Here is a 22,741-nt window from a genome sequence, read left to right as displayed (position 1 = left end):
TATCAGACTGGGTAGGCCACCCGGTGCTGGGCAGAGGAGATTTCTCCCTGGGGAAAGGCAGGGCCCATCTATAAAGCTATCAGGGTGTGGACAGGACTGCTTCCCTCAGGCCCCTCACATACACAGGCTAACTTCTAACTTTCCCACCCGACAAACTGACCAGGCATTACCAGAGGTGTAAACGGGTGTAGCCAAGTGGCTTACCGAAACATAACCCAAACAACAGCTGCGTACTGTAGGAGTCCATGTCTGGAACATTCTGGAGCGACCGGGGGTGGGAGGCGGGAGTTGATTCCAGAGGGGCGGGAGAACCATTTTAGTCTCGAGTGTAGTGATGACGTCTGTGTTTGTCAGAATTCACAGAACTGTATGTTAAAGGTGAAGCTTACTGGATGTAAATTAAATCTCAATAAATCTGGCTTTAAACAACAGATTGAGAAAAGGTGATTTCATTCCGCAAACACGTGGGTGTTCTTAAGGTCCCAATACACGATTTAGTAGTGGAGCTATGACGTCGTCTCTGGGCTGGACGGGCCAAAGGCCGTCTCGCGACCCCGGGCCCAGCAGGTGCGCGGCGCGCGGAGGTCCGCAGGTCGGAAGCCTAGGACGCAGGACGCCTGCGCGGAATTCAGGCTGGCCTGCCGGGGAGGGGCCTCCGGCGCGCTGGGCTCCGGAGCTGGCGTCCGCAGGCCGAGGAGACAGTAGTAAGTGTGTGTGCCCCTCGCCCACACGCCCCGGCCCGCAGGCCAGGCCCAGAGCCCCTTCCCGCAGCCCCGCCGCGCCGCTCCGCGAGGTCTTGGTCCTGCCCGCACCCCCTCGGTCCACACCGCATGCCCCTCCGCCCCACAGCACCCTGGCCCTTTCAGCCGCCTTCCCCTTCTCTTGGCAGTGGCCGCCCCCCGCGACGCCGAGATCTGGAAGGACGTGCAGGTGAGAGCCTTGGGGGCCTCACCTGGAAAGGCCGAGGTGGGGCCCCGGCGGCGGCGGCGGGGGGAGAGGGGGGGCCTTGGCCTGTGGAAGCCCTGGCGGCCCACGCCCCTAGTAGCCCCCTCGCTGGGGGGCGGGGCAGGGCCTGACTTAGAGCCCTGCAGGGAGCAAAGGTCAGCCAGTGGTTGGGGCGAGGCCCACAGCTCCTGTTCTTGTTCCCTCTCTCCGCTCCTCCTTCCTTGCGTGGTCACTGCGTCAGAACTACTATGGGCAGACGCTGAAGAAATCTGCGGACCTCCAGACCAATGCTTGTGTGACCCCCGCCAGGCCTGTGCTCAAGCACGTCGGGGAAGCCCTGCAGAACGTGCACGAGGAAGTAGCCTTGCGGTAGTGCCCCGCGCTGCACCCCACCCCGGGAGGACCCTAGATGGCAGCTCTCCCAAAGAGTGGCGATACCAGCCCGCTAGGGAATGAACCCAGCTCAGCACTGTTCAGCTCATGGCTGTGCCCAAGAGCCTCCAACGGCAGCCCTGCCTCTCCACCCAGGGCTGCAAGGGGCCATTACACTCCTTGGACCTGCCAGTCAAGGGTGCTCACAGTTTGACCCTCTCTTCCCACTGTACCTGTCTCCTCTGACTTCTCCCTTCGCCTCGTTTGTCAGCACTGCCTGCCCAGCCAGCAGGTACCCATCTGGAATGCATTCCCTTGCCTTTCTGCCCTCCAAACCCTGCCCTCCCAACACCTTGCTTGTGCCCTACCTGCTTCCTAAAGATTTCTGGACTCCTTGAGCCCCTTCTTCCCCGAACTGCTCCAGCACTGGGTCCCTGTGCTGCTCAGCTGTGAGTGTTTTCTGTGTTCATGTTCTGCTGCCCCAGGTAAACACGCAAAGGGGATAGAAGGCTGCTTGGAGCTCACAGTCCTGGGCCCCCTTTGGAGTTCAGCTAATGAGAACCCTTTCAGCTGGCGTATTTAACTCTGAACACCTGGTGCCATGCGCAGCTGTGTCGGGGTACAGTGGACACAGTCCTACCCTGTGGAGCTTCCAGTCCAGTGGCAGACGAAACACCTCCATAGGAACGGGAGTGAATGACGGGAGCGAGGAAGGGGGAGGAGCAATGTGTGCACTCTAGTGGTTTGTTGTCCTCTGATCTCGGTGGGAAACCTGTCATTTTGACTTCCCAGGTACTATGGCTGTGGTCTGGTCTTCCCGGAGTGTCTGGAAAACTGCTGGGTTTTGGATCTAGGTAGTGGAAGTGGCAGAGACTGCTACGCGCTTAGTCAGCTGGTTGGTGAGAAGGGACACGTCACTGGCATAGACATGACCAGAGGCCAGGTGAGGCGCGGGGGGATGAGGAGGAGCGCATCGCCCCGAGCGCCTTTCCCTGTCCTCAAGGGTGGCTGGAGACGGCCTCTGCTTCCCAAGGTTCAGCTGTGCCCCGTGCTGCTTGATCTGGAAGCAGAAAACTGCGACATCTCCGGGCTCTCCTGGGAGGTGTGGGGGACTCCATGCTGGAGTCTGAGCTCCGCACACACAGCGGGGATGGCGCGTCCCAGGCTGTGGGTATCCTGCGTCCCCTGGCAGTCTGGTGTACAAATCCAGTAGAGTGTAAGGAATATCCCGTTTTAGGGAAAAAGTGGTATAGTTTTAAAAAACAGTGATCATTCAATCTATATTTTCCTTTCTTGTAGGTGGAAGTGGCTAAAAAGTATCTTGACTACCACATGGAAAAATTTGGTTTCCAAACGCCCAATGTGACTTTTGTCCATGGCTACATTGAGAAGCTGGGAGAAGCTGGAATCAAGGATGAGAGTTACGATATTGTGATGTAGGTTCTATATCCTCCCGGGTATGCTGTAGCTCATTTCCTTTTGAGCACACAAAATGTCATATTTTTGCTGAATTGACTCTCATCTAGGGTATTAAATTAGACTTGGCAATGTCTTAATAAAGGGAGAGAGCTTGTCTGAGCTGCTTGTAGCAGAGAATACAATAGCCCAGAAGATAATTTTTTTAAAAAAGATTTATTTATTTATTTGAAAGGCAGAGAGAAGGCCGGCGCCGTGGCTCAACAGGCTAATCCTTCGCCTTGCGGCGCCGGCACACTGGGTTCTAGTCCCGGTTGGGGCACCGGATTCTATCCCGGTTGCCCCTCTTCCAGGCTAGCTCTCTGCTATGGCCTGGGAAGGCAGTGGAGGATGGCCCAAGTCCTTGGGCCCTGTACCCGCATTAGAGACGAGGAGAAGCACCTGGCTCCTGGCTTCGGATCAGCGCGATGCGCCGACCGCAGCGGCCATTGGAGGGTGAACCAACGGCAAAAAGGAAGACCTTTCTCTCTCTCTCTCTCTCTCACTCTCTCACTCTCTCACTATCCGCTCTGCCTGTCAGGAAAAAAAAAAAAAAAAGGCAGAGAGAGAGGTATATCCTCCATCTGCCATTTCACTCCCCCAATGACCGCTGGGCTGGGGCTGGGTTGGTCCAAAGCCAGGAGCCAAGAGCTTCTTCTGGGTCTCCCATTTGGGTTCAGGGGCCCAAGTACTTGGGCCATTCTCCATTGCTTTCTGAGGCCACAGCAGAGAGCTGGATCAGAAGTGAAGCAACTGGGACTCAAACTGGCGCCCACCTGGGATGCCGGCAATGCAGGCGTGGCTTTATCCACTATACCACAGAGCCAGCCCCAAGAATTTAAATTTATTGTAAACCAGTGAACCCAAAAAGCCATCAAGACTAGCGTCTGCTCCTGCAGCACATGCTGACTGGGTGTCTTTATGAAGCAGTCATGCATCTTGTAACAATGCATTGTTGGATGGTTTCACCACTGCACACACCATGGCATGAACTTACACAGACTTAGGTGGTCTAGCCTACTACACGCTTAGGCTGTGTGGTACATAGAAGAGTACTTCAAAAGGTTCATAGAAAAGCAATTAAAGGATGAGTTTATGGTGGTAAAAAAAAAAAAAAAAAACTTTGAAATCCCTGCATATGAAGGATCTCCAAAAAGGTCATGGCAAATGTGTATTATGAAAACAGCTAGGCTGGGGCCGGCACTGTGGCTCAGTAGGTTAAAGTCACAGCCTGCAGCACCAGCATCCCATGTGGGTGCCGGTTCGAGTCCTGGGTGCTCCACTTCTGAACTAGCTCCCTGCTAATGTGTCTGGGAGAGCAGCGGAGAATGGCCCAAGTGCTTGGGCCCCTGCCACCCATGTGGGAGACTTGGAAGAAACTCCTGGCTCCTGACCCAGCCCTGGCTGTTGCAGCCATCTGGGGAGTGAACCAGCAGATAGAAAATCTTTTTTTTTTTTTTTTTTTTTGACAGGCAGAGTGGACAGTGAGAGAGAGAGAGAGACAGAGAGAAAGGTCTTCCTTTTGCCGTTGGTTCACCCTCCAATGGCCGCCGCGGTAGCGCGCTGCGGCCGGCGCACCGCGCTGATCCGATGGCAGGGGCCAGGTGCTTCTCCTGGTCTCCCATGGGGTGCAGGACCCAAGGACTTGGGCCATCCTCCACTGCACTCCCTGGCCACAGCAGAGAGCTGGCCTGGAAGAGGGGCAACCGGGACTAGAACCCGGTGTGCCGGCGCCGCAAGGTGGAGGATTAGCCTAGTGAGCCGCGGCGCCGGCCAGCAGATAGAAAATCTCTCTCTGTCTGTCTGTCTCCTAACTCTTCCTTTCAAATAAATAAGTAAATCTTTAAAAAAAAAAAAATAGATCAAGCCACCACTTGACAGTTTGAGTTCTAGTGTGCCACTTCTGGTTTAGCTTTCTGCTAATGTGTCTGGGAAGGCAGTGGATGATGGCCCCACTGCTTGGGGCCCTGTAACCCATGAGAGAGACCTGAATGCAGTTCTTGACTCCTGGCTTTAGCCTGGCCCAGCTCTTACTGTTGCAGCCACTTCGGAAGTAAACTAGCAAATGAAAGATCTCTTTTCTCTCTCTGCCATTCTGCCTTTCAAATAGGTAATTTTTAAAAAGATTTATTTATTTGAAAGGCAGAGTTATAGAGAGGGAGGCAGGGGCAGAGAGTGAGAGAGAGAGGTCTTCCATCTGCTGGTTCACTCCCCAACTGGCCACAACAGCTGGAGCTATGCTGATCCAAAGCTAGGAGCTTCTTCCGGGTCTCCCACATGGGTACAGGGGCCCAAGCACTTGGGCCATCTTCTGCTTTCCCAGGCACATTAGCAGAGAGCTGGATCAGAAGTGGAGCAGCCAGGACTCTAACCAGTGTCCATATGGGGTGCTGGCACTGTAGGCAGCAGTTTTACCCACTATGTCACAGCGCCGGCCCCTGATAAATCTTTTAATAACAACAACCACCACCACAACAAAAACCTTGCTTGGGATGCCTGTATCCGATGTTAGAGTGCCTGGGTTTGAGTCCAAATCTGGTTCTGATTCCAACTTCTTGCTAACGTGCACCTTGGGAGGCAGCACATGGTGGCCAAGTTCTTGGGTCCCCACCACTCATAAAGGAGACCCAGATTAAGTTCTGAGCTTCTGGATTTACACTGATTGGTGCAGGCATCTGGGGAGTGAACCAGCAGATAGAAAATCTCTGTCTTTATTTTTCTTTCTCTCTACTTGTCAAATAAATAGAAACTTAAAAAATTGCATGGACTTGAAAAAAAAAATTTGCACCGAGAGAAACTTACCTTTTAAGTTAATTTCTTCACAAACTTTTTGAAGTACCCTTGTACAAGTAGAAGGAGTATACTATAAAATGAAGATTTAAAGCATAGTCAGTTCATAGCCGGTAAGAGTTTCTTTAGTGATCATCGTGTGGCAGTGACGTACTGTTGATCATTCGCACGCGGCAGCACCACAAGCTTGAGTAGTGTTGTGTTCCGATATCAGCATCCCTAGGTGACAGGAAGTTCTCAGCTCCATGTGATCTTCTGGGACCACTGTCATGCATGTGACATGTCACGTATTGTAGTGTGGTCCATGACTGTATTCTTTTCCTGGGAAAATAGTATTAAATCACGCCCAAGGGACAGCCTTAGGACAGCTGCCTTTGAGGAATTGCTTTTCGCGCGTGGCTTAGGAAGTGCCTGGAACAGCAGGCATCTGGGGCCTGGCTTTGTCTTGTCACCTGGCGAACATCAGGGCAGAATTGCAGAAGAATCGTGCCTGGTGTCTTCATCGGCACATTCGAGCTTGCTCTCAGTGCCTTGGCATTTTTTACACACTTTGCGCTTCTCCCTTCCCATGGGGGAAGAGTTGAGCGTGGGCAAGGGAGGTACCGAGGGGGGCGGGGAGGATGGTGGCGCTCCCACGGAATGCTCGGAGCCACTTCCAGGAACGCAGAGGGCGTGAAGGTCTCCGAGCAGCGTGTGATTTTGCTGGACGTGACAGCGTGTTCTTTTTTTAGATCAAACTGTGTTGTCAACCTCGTGCCTAATAAGCAGCAGGTGCTGCAGGAGGTGTATCGAGTGCTGAAGGTGAGGAGGGCAAGGGTGAGAGAAAGGATCCATTTACCCACGTGGTCCCCTCGGAACTGAGATCTCAGACATACCATTTATGCACCCGGTTAAAGAGGAGTGGGGAAGGAGGGGCATGCGGGAATATCCCAGCTGTGGCTGCCTCTCCCTCTGAGGTCCAGGGCGGGTTGAGCAGCTGCGCACGCTCGCTCCCTTGGCCCAGGAGTACGTCTGCAGAGCTGCAGGGACTGTGGGTGGCTACCCAGCCATGCCGTGAGCGTGCTCTCCTGGCACGCCTGCAGTGTCTCTCAGAGCAGAGACTTCTCTTCTTTTGAAAACTTTTTGTTTATTTATTTATTTGGGAGCCAGAGAGTTAGAGAGACAGAAAGTTCTCTCCGCTGGCTTGCTGCTCAAGCACCCACTAATAGCTATGGGGCTGAAGCCAGGAACCGGGAATTCAACCCAGGTCTTTTTTTTTTTTTTTTTTTTTTTTTTTTTTTTTTTTTTTTAAGATTTATTGTATTTCTTTGAGAGGAAGGGAAACAGAGATCTTCCATCCGCTGGTTCACTCCCCAAATGGCCACAGACCAGGGCTGAGCCAGGCTGAAGCCAGGAGCTTCTTCCAGGTCTCCCACATGGGTGCAGGAGCCCAAGGACTTGGGGCCATTTTAAACTGATTTCCCAAACACAAGAGCAGGGAGTTGGATCAAAAGTGGAACAGCTGGGACTTGAAATGGTGCCCATATGGGATGCTGACACTGCAGGCAGCGGCTTAACCCGTGAGGCCATGATGTTGGCCCCCAACCCAAGTCTTCTATATGGGTTGCAGGACCTCCATTACTCGAGTCATCACCGCTGTCTCTCACGGGCTTCTTTATCAAGGAAGCAGGAGTAGGTAGTGGGAGGGCATGGAACCCAGGTACGGTTATATGGAAAACGGGCCAAGTGTTCGCCCCTACTTCTTAGCTGTTAGGATTTCAGCTCTGCGGGGAGCTAAAGAAGATGGGACTTTTACAACTGTTTTCTAGAAGGAGGACTTGCAGGAGCTGCACAGCCTTCCTGGGTGTCACGAGCTGTGTCTGGGGTAGAGGGTGCAGGACTGTGGTACAGCTCAGTTAGCAGTGTCTGTGTAGATACGATTAAATACTGTCTTGGTTCAGATGTCACTTCAGAGGCCAGCTCACACTTCTCACTAAGATGTACTTATGAGGGCCAGGGCTGTAGTGCTGCGTGTTAAAGCCCTGGCCTGCAGCGCCAGTGCCAGCATCCCATATGGACGCTGGTTTGAGTCCTGGCTGCTCCACTTCTGATCCAGCTGCCTGCAAATGTGCCTGGGAAAGCAGTGGAGGATGGCCCAAGTGCTTGAGCCTCTGCACTCATGTGGGAGATCTGGAAGAGGCTCTTGGCTCTTAGTTTCAGATCGGCCGAGCTCAGGCCATTTTGGCCATTTGGGGAGTGAACCGGGGGATGGAAAATCTCTCTCTCTTTGTCTCTACCTTTCTCTGTAACTCTGTTTTTCAAATAAATAAATATTTTTTAAAATGTACTTAAAAGAACAGAGACATTATTGTAGACTCTAGATCTCTGTGCTTTTAGCTAAATTCTTGAGTTCCCACTTACTCATTTGCCTTAGATTTTAAGGACAACATTTCAAAAATATAATGTATTATTATAAAACCAAGTAACACCAGAAAACTATCTAATTTTCAAGTGATAAGAGTTTATGAATACTGTTTTGTCTTTTGTTACTTATACATGAACCCAGAGCTGCATTTGGTTCAGACTGATACAAACTTGAGATAATCTGAGTGTCTTTATTTGGAAGAGAGACTCTTAGAAAGTGATTTTATTCTCTGTTGGGTAGATCCTCGAACACAGATCCTGAGACTTGCTAAGGATTGTAACCAGGGAGGCAGGCAGCTGTTGGCTCAGAGGATCAGGCAAACACTTCCCTTGGTTTTTCAAACTTTGTTCTCTCATCCCTTCATTTGTTATCTGGGATCGATTTAATCTTTAGCCTTGTTGGCACTAACACCAGTCTGTTTCAGCATGGCGGGGAGCTGTATTTCAGTGACGTCTACGCCAGCCTTGAACTGCCAGAAGAAGTGAGGACTCGCGGAGTTTTATGGGGTAGGTGTCCCTGTTTGCTTTTGATTTAAGGCAGAGCCCCTTTCTGCGGAGAGCCAGGCATGAGATCACACAAGACAGGGAGAGAGGCGAGGCTGCTTTCTTCCGCTGTCACTCACCAGCGAGAAGACCTTGGACACCTGCATTCATCTCTTCGAGTCTTTGTTTTCCAAACCGTAAAATATAAAGGCTGTTGTGAAGGCTGAACGGGACAGTGAATGTGAAAAAAATGCCTGGAACATGCAGCGTGGAGATGAAGGCGACTTCCAGCGTGGGTGCTGCCGTGGTCCCCTCGGTGCTCATCGCGCCGTGTTGTTCCTTGCTTTGTTGTCATCTGAACGGAGTCTCTGAAAGCTGAGATCCATGCGTGCCTGTGCTCAGGCTGTGGACTCAAAAGGCTTTGCTTTTAGATTGGATTTTTTAGCTTTTTTTCTTATGCAGTAATAAGTGGATTTTGTTAAAGAGTTGGAAAATATTTAAGAAAGAAAAAATTGGGGCTACTGCAGACATCCCACATAGTGCTGCTTCGAGTGCTGGCTGCTCTCCTCTGATGTGGTTCCCTGCTAATGTGCCTGGGAAAGCAGCTGAAGACAACCCAAGCGCTTGGACCCCTGCACCCATAGGGGAGACCTGGAGGAAGCTCCTGGCTCCTGGCTTTAGTCTGGCCAAGCCCCAGCTGGGTCTCTCTCTCTCTCTTTGTTTCCCCCTTACTCCCAAAACTCTACCTTTCAAATAATAATAATAGAAAAAAAATCTTAAAAAATTACTGGAGCTGGCACTGTGCTGTGGTAGGTAAAGCTGTTGCCTGCAGCACCAGCATTCCATATGGGCACTGATTCGAGTCCCACCTGCTCTACTTCTGATCCAGCTCCCTGCTGATGCACCTGGGAAAGCAGCAGGAGATGGCCCAAGTCTTTGGACCCCTGTACCCATGTGGGAGATCCAGAAGAAGCTCCTGGTTCCTAGCTTTGGCCTGGCCCAGTCCTGGCCATTGCAGCCATTTGGGGAGTGAACCAGTGGATGGAAGATCTCTCTCTCTCTCCCTCTCTTTCTGCCTCTCTCTTTCCTTTTCCCCTCTTTGTAACTCTTTAAAATAATTTTTAAAAAGTACTTATCATATAACCTAGTAATAACCTCTTTAATGTTTTAGCGTAAATTCTTCTAGTTCTGTTTTTCCTATGTGTATATAATGTTAGTATTTGAATTTTGTTTATTTAGCATGTTTCCTAAGCCTATTTATTTTCATTTTTTAAAAAAATAGAATTGGGGATGGACTCGAGTAGAATTAAGCTTTTTTTTTAAAAGAATTTATTTATTTGAAAAGCAGAGTACAGAGAGAGAGGGAGAGACACACACACACATACACACACAGAGAGAGAGAGAGAGAGAGAGAGAGATATCTTTCATCTACTAACTCATTTTCCCAAATGGCTACAACAGCCAGAGCTGGGCTGGCCTAAAGCGAGGAGCTTCTTCCGGGTCTCCCATATGGGTGCAGGGGCCCAAGAACTTGGTGCATCTTCTGCTTTCCCAGGTGCATTAGCAAGAAACTGGATCAGAAGTGGAGCAGCTGGGACTCAAATTCTAATTGGCAACCTCATGGGATGCCATAGCTGCAGGTGCCAGCCCCTCTTTATTTTCATTTTATTTGAAAGGAAGAGAGACAGAGACCTACTTGCTGGTTCATTCCCAAAATGCCTTCAACATTCGGGGCTGGGCTAGGCTAAAGTCAGGAACTTGGAACTCAATCCAGGTCTCCCACATGGGTGGCCGGGACCAAAGTACTTGAGCCATCACCTGCTGCCTCCCAGGGTGCGCATCAGCTAGATGGGAAGTGGAGTAACTGGGACATGAAACAGGCACTCTGATGTGGGACGCAGGCATCCCAAGCAGCAACCTAACTGCTGCACCAAATGCCCACCCTAGAATATTTTTTAAAATACTTTTATTACAGAGATCCCATACTTGAACCATTTTTCCACTGGTGATCATTTAGTTCATTTCCAACTTATTGGAACATCTTTTTTTTTTTTTTTTTTTAAATAGCCCATTCCCATTCCCTGGCACACGCACTTTTTTTTTTTTTTTTTAATTTGACAGGTAGAGTTACAGACAGTGAGAGAGACAGACAGAGAGAAAGGTCTTCCTTCCGTTGGTTCATCCCCCAAATGGCCGCTACGGCTGGCACTGCGCCGATCCAAAGCCAGGTGCCAGGTGCTTCCTCCTGGTCTCCCATGCGGGTGCAGGGCCCAAGCACTTGGGCCATCCTCCATTGCTCTCAAAGGCCACAGCAGAGAGCTGGACTGGAAGAGGAGCAACCAGGACTAGAACCTGGCACCCTTATGGGATGCCGGCACTGTAGGCAGAGGATTAACCAAGTAAGCCACGGTGCCGGCCCCTGGCACATCCACTTTTAATCATGACTTCTAGACCTTGGGGTACATACACTCAGGTTGGCTTCTATGTCCAGGACCTGCCTATGTTTTAGCTGATACCATGTCCTAATCAATTACATAAAACCATAATTTCCTTAATACCATTTCGAGTATTGACTGGTCTGTGATTTTCTTAGGTGAGTGCCTGGGAGGTGCTTTGTACTGGAAGGATCTCGCCAACTTTGCCCAAAAAATTGGGTTCTGCCCTCCACGTTTGGTCACTGCCAATTTCATTACAATTCAAAACAAAGAACTGGAAAGAGTTGTCGGTAAGAAACAATAGCCTGGGAGGCCTTAAATCAGTGGCTTGATGCTGTGGAGTGAGCCTCACTGAGGGAGATTTGTGTTGTCTGGGAATGTCCAGTCTGGCTCTTGTGTAATGGCAACCCCCGGAAGGCTGGCATTTGATAACAGTGTTCTGCAGTCGCTCCATAGCATGAAGCCGAGCAAGGTAACTGATGGCGTCTTTGGGATATGTTTGCTCCTCATTGCCGAGCAGACCAGTAGGTGTGGACGTGCTGGGGACGAGCAGGAGATGACCATGAGCAAATGCTGTTTTTAGGTGACTGTCGTTTCGTGTCTGCAACATTCCGCCTCTTCAAACTTCCTAAGACAGGACCAGCTGAAAGATGCCAAGTTATCTACAGTGGAGGGATCACAGGACATGAGAAAGAACTGATATTTGATGCAAATTTCACGTTTAAGGTAAATAAGGATTTCCGTAGCTTCCGGCACCTCCCCCCTGACCTTGCTGCAGGGACTTTTCTCTTGACCTTCTGCTGCTCCTCACTTTCCGCACTTGGTTTGTTCATGTGGGTTTTTTTTTTTTTTTTTTTGACAGGCAGATAGTGAGATAGAGAGAGAGAGAGATAGTGGATAGTGAGAGAGAGAGACACAGAGAGAAAGGTCTTCCTTTTTGTCGTTGGTTCACCCTCCAATGGCCGCTGCGGCCAGCGCATCGCGCCGATCCAAAGCCAGGAGCCAGGTGCTTCCTCCTGGTCTCCCATGCGGGTGCAGGGCCCAAGCACTTGGGCCATCCTCCACTGCACTCCCGGGCCATAGCAGAGAGCTGGCCTGGAAGAGGGGCAACCGGGATAGAATCCGGCGCCCCAACCGGGACTAGAACCCGGTGTGCCGGCGCTGCAAGGCGGAGGATTAGCCTGTTAAGCCACAGCGCCGGCCCGTGTGGGAGTTTTTTTAAGTGGATTAGATTCTTCGCCCTGATATTTATTATAAAAATGTTTTTACATACAGAAAAGTTGAAAAAATTGTGCCATATATGTGAATGCCTATATGCTCATTACGTATTTCAGCAGTTGAAAACATTTTGCCATATTTTGCTTTGTTGTTTATAAAAATATATGTGTGTAGGTGTATATACATGCATATATACACATAAATATGTATGTGCTGAATCATGGAAAGTGCATTGTGAGCGCCATGACACTTTAAATATTTCCATTTGCATCACCTAAGAATAAAATAACCTCTTCTGTAACCACAATACTTTTAATATGCCTAAGGAAATTTTGTTTTGAGATGCTTTATTGTGACATGAGAGTGGGGGAACTAAAGAGAAACGGGATAGAAAAGAATAGGAGGCTGGCACTGTGGCTCACTTGGTTAACCCTCCGCCTGCAGCACCGGCATCCCATAAGGGTGCCGGGTTCTAGTCCTGGTTGCTCCTCTTCCAGTCCAGCTCTCTGCTGTGGCCTTTGAGGGCAGTGGAGGATGGCCTAAGTGCTTGGGCCCTGTACCCGCATGGGAGACCAGGAGGAAGCACCTAGCTCCTGGCTTTGGATGGGCACAGCGCCGGCCATGGCGGCCCTTTAGGGGGGTGAACCAATGGAAGGAAAACCTTTCTCTCTGTCTCTCTCTCTCTCCCTAACTCTACCTGTCAAAAAAAAAAAAAAAAAAAAATCCAAAGATCCTTATTTGGGCCAAAAACTCTGAAGAGGGAAACTTAGTGCTTCCACCTCTGGGACAACTCATGACTGTGCCTTCTGTTGAACCAAAATTCCAGGATGTACCAAACATGTTGCTCTAAGTATTATTACTAATCCGTAGGGAAATTCTGCAAAGTAGGCATCATCATTTCCACTTCCACAGTGGAGCAAACTGCATCTCAATGATTTTGGTGACTAACTCAACTTTACTCAACACATCCAGAATTGGAACCCAAGTAGCTGATTCCAAAGCCTGAAAAAACAAAGCTTACTGTGCAAAGGAGGAAAAACATTATCACTCATCATATACACAAAATTCCTTGACTGTATGATACAACTAAACAACCACAATAGCTTTGCCATATTCCTATTCTTTTTTTTTTTTTTTTTAATTTTTGATCGATAGAGTTAGACAGTGAGAGAGAGAGACAGAGAGAAAGGTCTTCCTTCCATTGGATCACCCCCCAAATGACCGCAATGGCCAGAGCTACGCCGATCCGAAGCCAGGAGCCAGGTGCTTCTTCCTGGTCTCCCATGCAGGTGCTGGCGCCGCAGGCAGAGGATTAACCAAATGAGCCCGGTGCCGGCCCCAGGGTCTTTGGATTTCTGAAGCAGCACGTGGCGCAGCATGGCCCCTCGTGCTTTTCCCTGATAATGCTGCCTGCTCCGCAGACTCGCAGAACAGGAGCGGGAAGGGCCTTTGAAACCACTGATCTGATCTAGAGGTTTGCAGAAAAAACACTTCTAATAGCACTTTTTTTTAGAGCAAAATCTACACCACCAGCTGTGACGCTGTGTCAGGCATGGTCACCCTGTGACAGCATGTGAAGAAATACACCGTGAAGCCCGGAGCCTCCTCTTTGCTGCTGACCTGGGTGAAGCTCAGGAGACAGTGGCTTCCACATCCGACTCTGGGCAGAGAGTAGACCTGGGGGCAGTGAGCGTCCTCTCAGTGCCACCTCCAAAAAACATTGGTTGGGACGTTGGTCACTTCCATCTGAGAACCAATGCAGCGGGTGTGGCTCTGCGAGCAGCCCCGCGGCACAAGCTGTGGTCTCTTCCCGGATGCTGCCCGTTAGGGAACGATGGGGTGTTTTTTTCCTGTTGCCACTAAAGCGGCCTCTCTCACTAGGTGCTTCTTATGTTACCCTTCAGAAAGGTGAACTCCTGGAAGTGGATGAAGAAACAGCCAATATCTTGAAGAATTCACGATTTGCTCAAGGTTTTCTGTTCCAACCGATTGCAGAGAAGCCGCCGGCCTCTGGAGCCTGCCCTGTGTTAGAAGCCAAGGTTTGTTTAGCTCTCAGTTCCCTGTCTTAGGGAGCCACTGGAAAAGTCACTGTGTGTGCCGCGGACTGCTACTAAAGCAAGAAGCCAGTCGCGGTCTTTGGGGTTGTTCACCATGGCTTATTTCTAGCATGTTTCTACCTACCCAAGGATTTCAGTTGGTTTCATAACTTTGCTTTCTCGGTCCTGGCCTGGAGGCCGAGACTCCTCCCTGGGTATATCTGTGGATGCACTCCAGGGCGTCCTGAGCCCCCGAACTGGCTCCAATGTAGGGTGTTGGACTGCAGACAGAGGCTTCCCCCACTGTGCCAATATCTTTCTTTTCCTTTCTCTCTCGTCTTTTACTTTTTACCATGCTAGCATGATTACTTTATTAACACGTGGATTAACTTATAATGTTTTGTTTAGAACAGATTTAGTGATGTATTTCAAGACATTTTTAAAACAAAGATTTACTTATTTTGAAGGCAGAGTGACAGAGAGAGAGAGAGCCCGTCCTCTAGTTTACTCTCTGAATGGCCACAACAGCTGGGGCTGGGCCAGGCTAACACCAGGGGCCCAGAGTCCCCGCTGGATCTTTCACACTAGTGGCAGGGACTCAGACCTGTGCTCTGGTATGGGATGCAGGCATCCTCAGTAGTGGCTTAACCTGCTGTGCCACAACGCCCGCTCCTGGAAGTCCCTTGGAACGCCCAGCCTTCAGCTGAGTCATGACCATAATGCACCTCAAGGCACTGATGGGAGAGCCTGTGGGAATAACATACTGATAGCGCTGGGACAGGATCATGGCCTGGGGTGAAGTTTCACTGTGCAGGCCTTGCAGTCCGATAAACCAGCTTCAGATCCTGGCTGTGCCACTTCGGCTCACGTCACCTAGGTTATCTAATCTCCCTAAGCCTCATGGGTAATAAGGAGGTAGTAATAACATTTTTGCCCTTTGGTTGCAAGGACCAAATGAAATGACATATGGGTGATGCTTAACCCAGTGGCTGGCACATAAAACACACTCAAGGGGTGGGAGCAGGGGCAGGCGTTTGGGGAGCTCCATTCCACACTGGGGAATCAGCTCAGGTCCTAGCTCTGCTCCTGATGCCGGCATTCCTGGTAACGCGCGTCCTGGGAGGCGGCCGCTGGTCACCTAAGTATTTGGGCCCCCGCCATCTGTGTGGGAGACCAGGATGGAGTTTCTGCTGTTGTGGGCGTTTGGGGAGTGAGCAGCAGATGGGAGATCTCTGTCTGCCTGTCTCCATCTTCCCAGTAAAGAAAGAAAGAAAAGAAATAGAAGGAGTTACACTTACAGATTCATACTCAGTAGAATTCTTGGTTGCTTGGGACTGAGTTGTAGATTCTGAGTGCTTGGGTTCTGACCAGGATTCTTGGCAGGATTCCTCTAGCCTTCTCCTCTAGCCTTTCTCCTGGTCTCAGGAATTCTGTAATTTCTCTCCATCATCTTTTTCCTTTTGTTGCTTGTGTTTTGTAGACATTTTGGGGTATGTTACGTATACACTGATATACTAGCAACGCTGCACACCGTGTTTTCCTTCTTTTTTTTTTTTTTTTTTTAAGATTGATTGATTTATTTAAAAGTCAGTTACAGAGAGAGAAGGAGAGATAGAAAGCGAGTGAGCGATCAAAAGAACCTCTATCCACCAGTTCACTTCCTAAATGGCCGCAACGGCCAAGGGTGGGCCAGGAGCTTCTTCCAGGTCTCCTATGTGGGTGGCAGAGGCCTAACCACGTGGGCCGTTTTCCATTGCTTTCCCAGGCACGTTAGCAGGGAGGTGGATTGGAAGTGGAGCAGCCAGGACACGACCGTGTGGGATGCCAGCATCATAGGCGGCAGGTCTACCTGCTGTGCCACAACACAGCCTGTATCTTCTCTTTTTTGTTATCTCATAAGCAATCTTTGAGAGTAAAGCTTATTTAGAGATCACCCTCGAAGATGGTAAGTCTGTAGTTGGAGGAAGGTGAATTGAATCCAAAAGAATCAGTGGGGCCCACAAAGCTGTGCGTTCTTCCATGGCCAGTGCTTGCCAGCACAGACGCCGCCCAAGCTGCCCATGCTGCTGACGCGTGGCTCCTCTCTTGCTTTGTTCTGAGCCTTGGACGCTTGGCTACTGCTACTTTTGGGAGATTTTTTGCAATGTAGAGAGATTTGACTTTTGACTTCAGAGTCAACGTTCCACCGGTGTGTTTATTGCTATGGTGCAGCTCTTGGGAGCTGACAGATAACGAAGTGCCCTGGTCAGGATCGATGTCCATTTTGAGATGTTGGCCTCCCCTGACCTTCCTGACTGCTGTTCATAGAGGCTCTCAGAGGACTGCACTGGAGGGGCCGCTTCCTCCAGCCGCATTCCCGGAGTCCCCCTGCCGCCGGAGCTGCAAGCCAGGAGTTTGCACCCAGAGAAGGCCGTTCCCCCCAGCGCCTCTGCCACCCTCCCTCCCCGTGTGCCTGCAGCTCGCACACAGCAGGGGTCGTGACCTCAGATAGGAGCAGTCATGTTCTGCATATTTGACCTGGTTTATCTCAGCGTGCAGATGTGCCAGTGTCGTTAGATCAGTTCCAGGTTTTGGAAGCGGCAGTAGTGGACACTGAAGGGAGATTTAAAAGGTGAAGCAGCTGCGTGGCCTAGAAATGCAACCTTGTGCTCTCGGGGGAGGATGCTCCCGTCTCACTCATGGCGGCCTTCCACGGTAAAGCCTGGCAGGCGGCCCGTAAGGGTGGGCCGGGCAGGGGGCTTCCAGCAGCTGCTGCAACACAGGAGTGGAAAGGGCTGCTGCTTACGAGGATCCGCTCCGGGGAGCCTGTTTTGGGGAGTCCCTTCTGCTCTTTCTTTTCTTCTTTTTAATCTTGATGAGCCAAGTGCATTGTGCTATGAAAAAGATGTTGTTATTAAAATACTGCAGCGTCTGCCATTGCACATGGACTTGTGCTCTGGCGCGCCTTGCTTCAGCTAATGGTCATGGTCATATTAACGCGAACCACAGAAGCAGCAGCACCAGGGCCCATGTGGTGCCACGCTGGTTAAGCTGCCCCCATGGCGCCTGCATCCCCCATCGGAGGGCCAGCTCAGAGTCCTGGCTCCTGTCCTTTGACCCCGCTTCCTGCAGCAGTGCCTGGAAAGGCAGCACGAGACGGCCCAAGTATCTGCGTCCCTGCCACACACCTGGGAGATCAGGAGGGAGTTCCTGGCTCCTGGCTTCAGCCTGGCCTAGCCCTGGCAGTTACGACTCTTTGGGAAGTGAACCAGTAGATGGAAGATTCTTCCCCCTGGCTCCCCACCCATCTTTCTTTCTCTACTACCTTTCAAGTAAGTAAATAAACCAATCATTTTGGGGCTGGCACTGTGGCATAGCAAGTAAAGCCACCGCCTGCAGTGCCGGCATCCCATATGGCTGCTGGTTTGAGTCCCGGCTACTCCACTTCCAATCCAGCTCCCTGCTAATGGCCTGGGAAAGCAGTAGAAGATGGCCCAAGTCCTTGGGCCCCTGAATCCCTGTGGGAGACCTGAAAGAAGCTCCTGGCTCCTGGCTTTGGATTGGCAGCAGCTCTGGCCATTGAGGCCAATTGGGGAGTGAACCAGCGGATGGAAGACCTTTCTCTGTGCCTTTCTTCTCTCTGTATAACTCTGACTTTCAAAATAAATAAATAAATCTTTAAAAAAGGCTCCATTAAAAATCATTTAAAAAAATCAATAATACAGAAGGCTTTTATTGGACAGTTAATATGTTCAAGGCACCATGTCACTTAGTCTCACAGTAACCCATATTATACCCATTTTACAGATGAAGAGAGTGAGGTTCAGAAAGATTAATTTACTAATCCAGGGTCATACCACTAGAAAGTGGTAAACTTGAACTCATGTCTGATTGTGGAGCTGACACTTTTTAAAAAATTATTTATTTGAAAGTCACTGTCACAGGTGGTAGATTAATGTGCTGTGCCACAATGCCAGCCCAGATTTAACCATTTTCTTTAAGAGCATTAGCCTTTTAAAGCATTGCTCCCTGAGAGAGTGTCTTTCGGCTGGTGCTGTGTGTAGTAGGCTAAGCCTGTGGTGCCGGCATCCCATCTGGGTGCTGGTTAGTGTCCTAGCTGCTCCTCTTCTAATCCAGCTCCCTGCTAATGGCCTGAGAAGGCAGTGGAGGATGGCCCAAGTGATTGGGCTCCTGTACCCACGTGGGAGACCTGGAAGAAGTTCCTGGCTCCTGGCTTCAAATTGGCCCAACTCCAGCCATTGCAGCCATGTGTGGAGTGAACCAGCAGACGGAAGCCCCCCCCTCTCTCTGTCTCTCCCTCTCTCTGTAACTCTACCTCTCAAATAAATAAATAAATAAATCTTTTTCAAAAAAAGATTATCTTTCATATGAAACATATTTTTTTAGGGTAGCATTTAATTTTTGACTTGCATTTTTCCCTAAATAGGCAGTTTCTTCTTCTTCTTCACTTCCTTCTTCTTCTTCTTTTTTTTTTAATAGATGGAGTTTATTTATTTGAAAGGCAGAGTGACAGAGAAAGAAGGAGAGAGAGCTTCTAGTCACTGGTTCACTCCCCACATGGTTGCAAGGTCAGGGTTGGGCCAGGCCGAAGCCAGGAACCAGGAACTCCACGAGGTTCTCCCTTGTGGGTGGCAGGGGTCCAAGAGTGGGGCCATCACCTGCTGCCTTGCCAGGGATGTGGATTGCAAGCAGAGCCTGAAGGGCTTGAACCGGCGCTCTGCTGTGTGATGCTGGCATTGCAGGTGGTGGCTTCCCCTGCTGCGCCACCGTGCTGGCCTGCTGTGGCCACTTTGACTCAGTGCTGCTGATCCCTGCTCTCCTACCGATCCCGTCAGAATCTCGGGGTGGTGTCTGGACAGGACTGGCAGGCTTATCCGGGGGCTCGCCTCGGAGTTCCTTCGAGTCCTGACACCTTTGAGGGCAAGGAGCATGCATTTGGCAGTGATGTGGCTGTCTCTTTCTATTGGGAGATTGGACATTGAGTACCAAAAGAAGGGTGTGGAAAGTCATTTTTCAGAGAGGAAAGGAGGAGAGGCTAACTCTTCCCACCAGGAATTGTGAAACTCAGGAGGAAATAGCATGGCTATGCAGGCCTGGCAGCAGCACCGGCTGCGCCAGCCCCTCCCAGGCATGGAAATCCCCTCGCCAATGCCAGGCTGTCCTGGGTGGGGGGCCCACATGTCGGGAAGAACTTTCGTTGTTCTATTTGAAAGGTCAAGTGCCAGGAGGAGGCAGAGACATCTTTCATCATTTGGTTCACTTCCCAAATGGCTGCAATGGTCAGGTGTGGACCAGGCCGAAGCCAAGAGCCAGGAACTCCATCCAGGCCTCCCACATGGGTGGCAGGGGCCAAGTACCTGAGCCATCACCTGCTGCTTCCCAGACCACGTTCGCAGGGAGCTGGATTGGAAGCAGAGCAGCCAGGACTCAAATCAGTGCTCTGACATGGAATGCTGACACTACAAGCATTGGCTGGGCTGCGGAGCCACCACACTGGCCCCAGGCCTCTTCATTCTACAAGGTGGAAGCTCAGGGCCAGAGAGGTCAAGGCCACCAGGAAGTTACTTCAGTCAAGGGAATGGTCCTCAAGACAGTCAGCTCTGTGGATGTGGAGTCTGTGCTTGCGCTGCGCGCTCTCCTGCCCGCTGTGAGCGGTGATGGATCGGAGAATGGACTCACGTCCTAGGACTGTGCTGTCACCCCGCTCTGTCTGTGTACAGTTCTCCTCGGGTCCCACTGGGGCTGCTGTTGGAGGTGTCTCTCTGGTAGAGGAAAGGAAGAAACATAAAGGCTGCCGTTGAGTCTTCAACCTGGAGACTGGTGCTTTGGCGTAGCGGGTAAAGCTGCCACCTGCAGTCGCGGCATCCCATATGGGCGCCAATCCATGTTCCGGCTGCTCCACTTCTGATCCAGCTCCCTGCTAATGTGCCTGGGAAAGCAGCGGAAGATGGCCCAAGTGCTTGTGCCCCTGCACCTGTGTGGGAGATCTGGAAGAATCTCCTGGCTCCTGGCTTCATATTGGCCCAGTTCTGGCTGTTGCAGCCATCTGGGGAGTGAACCAGCAGATGGAAGACCTCCCTCCCCCCCACCCTCTCTCTGTCTGCCTCTCTCCCCTATAACTCTCCTTTCAAATAAATACATCTTAAAAAAAAAAAAAAAAAAAAAAAAAAAGTAAAAATTCTGCCTCCCAGCAGTCTCCACATCTGATGTTAGCAGTTACTAAGGATGGCCTTGGTATCTGAGCCTCCCCTTTCACCTCATGCACATGGTGCTGGGGTTAGGAAGGGACAAAGTTTCAGCCAAGGGGGCTGCCATCAAACAAAGCAGAGCACAGTCAGCACAGCCACTTCTTCCTGCCCAGTAGAGACTGCCCTTAAGAGGCTTTGTAGGAAGTGCACACTTGGCCTAGCAGTTACGATGCCTGTGTCCCGTATGAGAGAGCCTGGGTTCAATCCAGCGCCAGCTCCCTGGGATGCAGCAGGCGATGATGGCTCAGGTGATTGGGTCCCTGCCACCCACATGGGAGATGTGGAATTGAGTTCATGGCTCCTGGCCTCAGCCCCTTCCAGTTCCAGCTGTTAGGGGGTATCTGGGGAGCAAACAGGTGGATCAGATTCCTTCTGCCTGTCTCTGCCTCCATCTCTGCTTCTTGAATAAATCTTTAAAACAATGAGTTGTACCTTGAAAGCCGTGATAATTTAATTAGAAGCTTCAGGAAGAGATGGCTACTTCTATAGTAGAGTGACTGAAGCTACCCCCCAAGGATCCTATGGAACTTTATAATTTTATCTTCCTTCTAGGTAAATCAACACAATGCAAACAGAAATCTTGGTTTCTTGAACTTATCTTTTTGTCTTGGTTTGCCTTTGACAGGATATCATCACAGATCCGTTCCAGCTTGCAGGACAGCCTGATGCTGTGAAGTCCAGCTGTGTCCCTGACGCCGCTGGGGGCTGCTGTGGCAAAAAAAAGAAGTGCTGACCTGGCCGGGCTGGGAGCCCACCAGTGGGCAGAAGGCACGAGAGCCAGGCACATCTGCGTCCAACCTGCTTTTCCCTGCGGCACAAACAATAGGAAGGTATAAGTGACAAAATAGAGCTATTCTCTGAATCACTGGTAAAAATAGGTGAATCATTTTTTGGAAAGTATTAATTAAAATTCACAGAAAATCACCAGAAGCGGAGTTAAGCAAAATTCTTTGAAGTTTTGGTGCCATCTAGTGGCCTGGAATGGAACTCCAAGGCTCCAGAAGTAGCTGTGGGTGAGGGTCCTGGGAGAGCCCTCCGGAGGGACTCGTGCTGGGTTCCTGGGCTTTCCCACGGTTGCCCCCTGAGCATAGCTCTATGAGACCTTTAACTCTTTTAAAAATGACGCAGCTCTCTTCCTGATCCCATTGAGCTCTTCTCCAGGTAGTCACTGTCCCCTGGCAACCTGAGCACCTTCCAGCGCCTTGCAGCCTCTGCTTAGCTGCTGACCTTGCGATCTGGTCAGTGCACCCCCCACCGAGGTTACTGGGAGTGTGGTGGAAATGGAAGTTTGCTTTTTAAAGAATTGTTTGTATTTGAGAGAGAGAGAGAGAGAGAGAGAGGGAGAAAGGGAGAAAGGGAGAGAGGGAGAGAGAGGGAGAGAGAGAGAGAGAAAGAGAGAGTGTGAGTTTTCCATCCACTAGTTCACTCTCCAAATGGGCTGGGCCAGGCCAAAGCCAGGAGCCAGGAGCTTCATTTGGGTCTCCCACGTGGGTGCTGGGGCCCAGGGATGTGGGCCTTCTTCAGCTGCCTTCCCAGGTACATTAGCAGGGATCTGGATTGGAAGTGGAGCAGCCAGGACTCAAACCGATGCTCATATGGGATGCTGGCGTTGCAGGTGGTGTCTTTACCCACTGTTCCACAACACCGGCCTGCAGGGAATGTAAGTTTTTTGTTTAGCCTTCTTCTGCTGAGTGAGCCTTGCTTGGACAGACAGCCCTCCCTGTCCCTCTCCCTGGGGGTCGTGCCAGCTCCTCCCTTCCTGCAGGTGCAAGGCAAATCAATCTGGAGCAGAAGTGTTCTGCCCTGATATGACTCAGTTGCCTCGTAGGACCACACGATGCCTCATATGCACTGTTCAGAGCCAGAGAGGCCCTCAAGGAGGCTGTTCCATCACTGATCTGGGCACCTCCTAAGCCAGACTTGGGGTCTGCTACCTTTTCCTCCTTGGTGGAATGAAATGAGGCAGGAGGTGGAAAGCAGGAGTTCTTCCTAGGCCTAGCTCTGCTGCTGAGCGAGTTGCTTAGCCCCAGGCACATTTGTCTGCTTTCGGATTCACTTTCCCACCTGCAGAATTGTTGGACCTGAGCGAGTGCAAACAGAGGAGCACCACACATGGATAAAATCTGATGGTCCTTTATTGCCAGCGGTGGAGAGCGGGCTCAGGCCCTAAAGATCTCTTGACCCCGAAGCCCAAAGCAACAGGGTTTATAAAGGCAAAAACCACAAAATTGGGAGGGGAATACATGGTTGCTAGGATTGGGGGGAATACATGGTTACTGGCATCAAGCTATCTAAAGCCTGTGTGAAACTAATATCAATTACAATCTTTTTTAAAAAAAGATTTATTTTATTTATT

At 50.6% G+C, this 22,741-nt stretch overlaps 1 protein-coding gene across 2 annotated transcripts; it reads left to right on the top strand.

The window, feature by feature from the left end:
- Positions 1 to 493: 493 nt before the first annotated feature.
- On the top strand, positions 494 to 21,309 carry AS3MT (arsenite methyltransferase). Of its 2 annotated transcripts, none has more exons than XM_062214074.1 (11): positions 494 to 704; positions 890 to 930; positions 1,187 to 1,314; positions 2,110 to 2,260; positions 2,617 to 2,753; positions 6,294 to 6,363; positions 8,391 to 8,472; positions 11,042 to 11,173; positions 11,467 to 11,609; positions 14,006 to 14,140; positions 21,011 to 21,309. In XM_062214074.1, exons 1-11 carry the CDS (start codon positions 509 to 511, stop codon positions 21,116 to 21,118), a joined length of 1,323 nt encoding a protein of 440 aa, XP_062070058.1. In that variant the 5' UTR covers positions 494 to 508; the 3' UTR covers positions 21,119 to 21,309. The 2 variants fall into 2 exon arrangements, with proteins under 2 accessions (XP_062070058.1, XP_062070057.1); XM_062214073.1 differs by having other exon boundaries at positions 890 to 966.
- Positions 21,310 to 22,741: the final 1,432 nt, after the last annotated feature.

This window comes from Lepus europaeus, chromosome 17 (genome assembly GCF_033115175.1).
Source record: "Lepus europaeus isolate LE1 chromosome 17, mLepTim1.pri, whole genome shotgun sequence".
Lineage (NCBI taxonomy): Eukaryota > Metazoa > Chordata > Mammalia > Lagomorpha > Leporidae > Lepus > Lepus europaeus.
This window is presented reverse-complemented; position numbering and strand designations above follow the sequence as displayed.

Excerpts from the sequence above, each read along its gene's own strand:
- AS3MT (XM_062214073.1), top strand. The coding sequence starts at position 509 with ATGACGTCGTCTCTGGGCTGGACGGGCCAAAGGCCGTCTCGCGACCCC. Across the intron at positions 705-889 it reads CGCAGGCCGAGGAGACAGTA|TGGCCGCCCCCCGCGACGCC; the intron begins GTAAGTGTGTGT and ends TTCTCTTGGCAG. Across the intron at positions 14,141-21,010 it reads GCCCTGTGTTAGAAGCCAAG|GATATCATCACAGATCCGTT; the intron begins GTTTGTTTAGCT and ends TGCCTTTGACAG.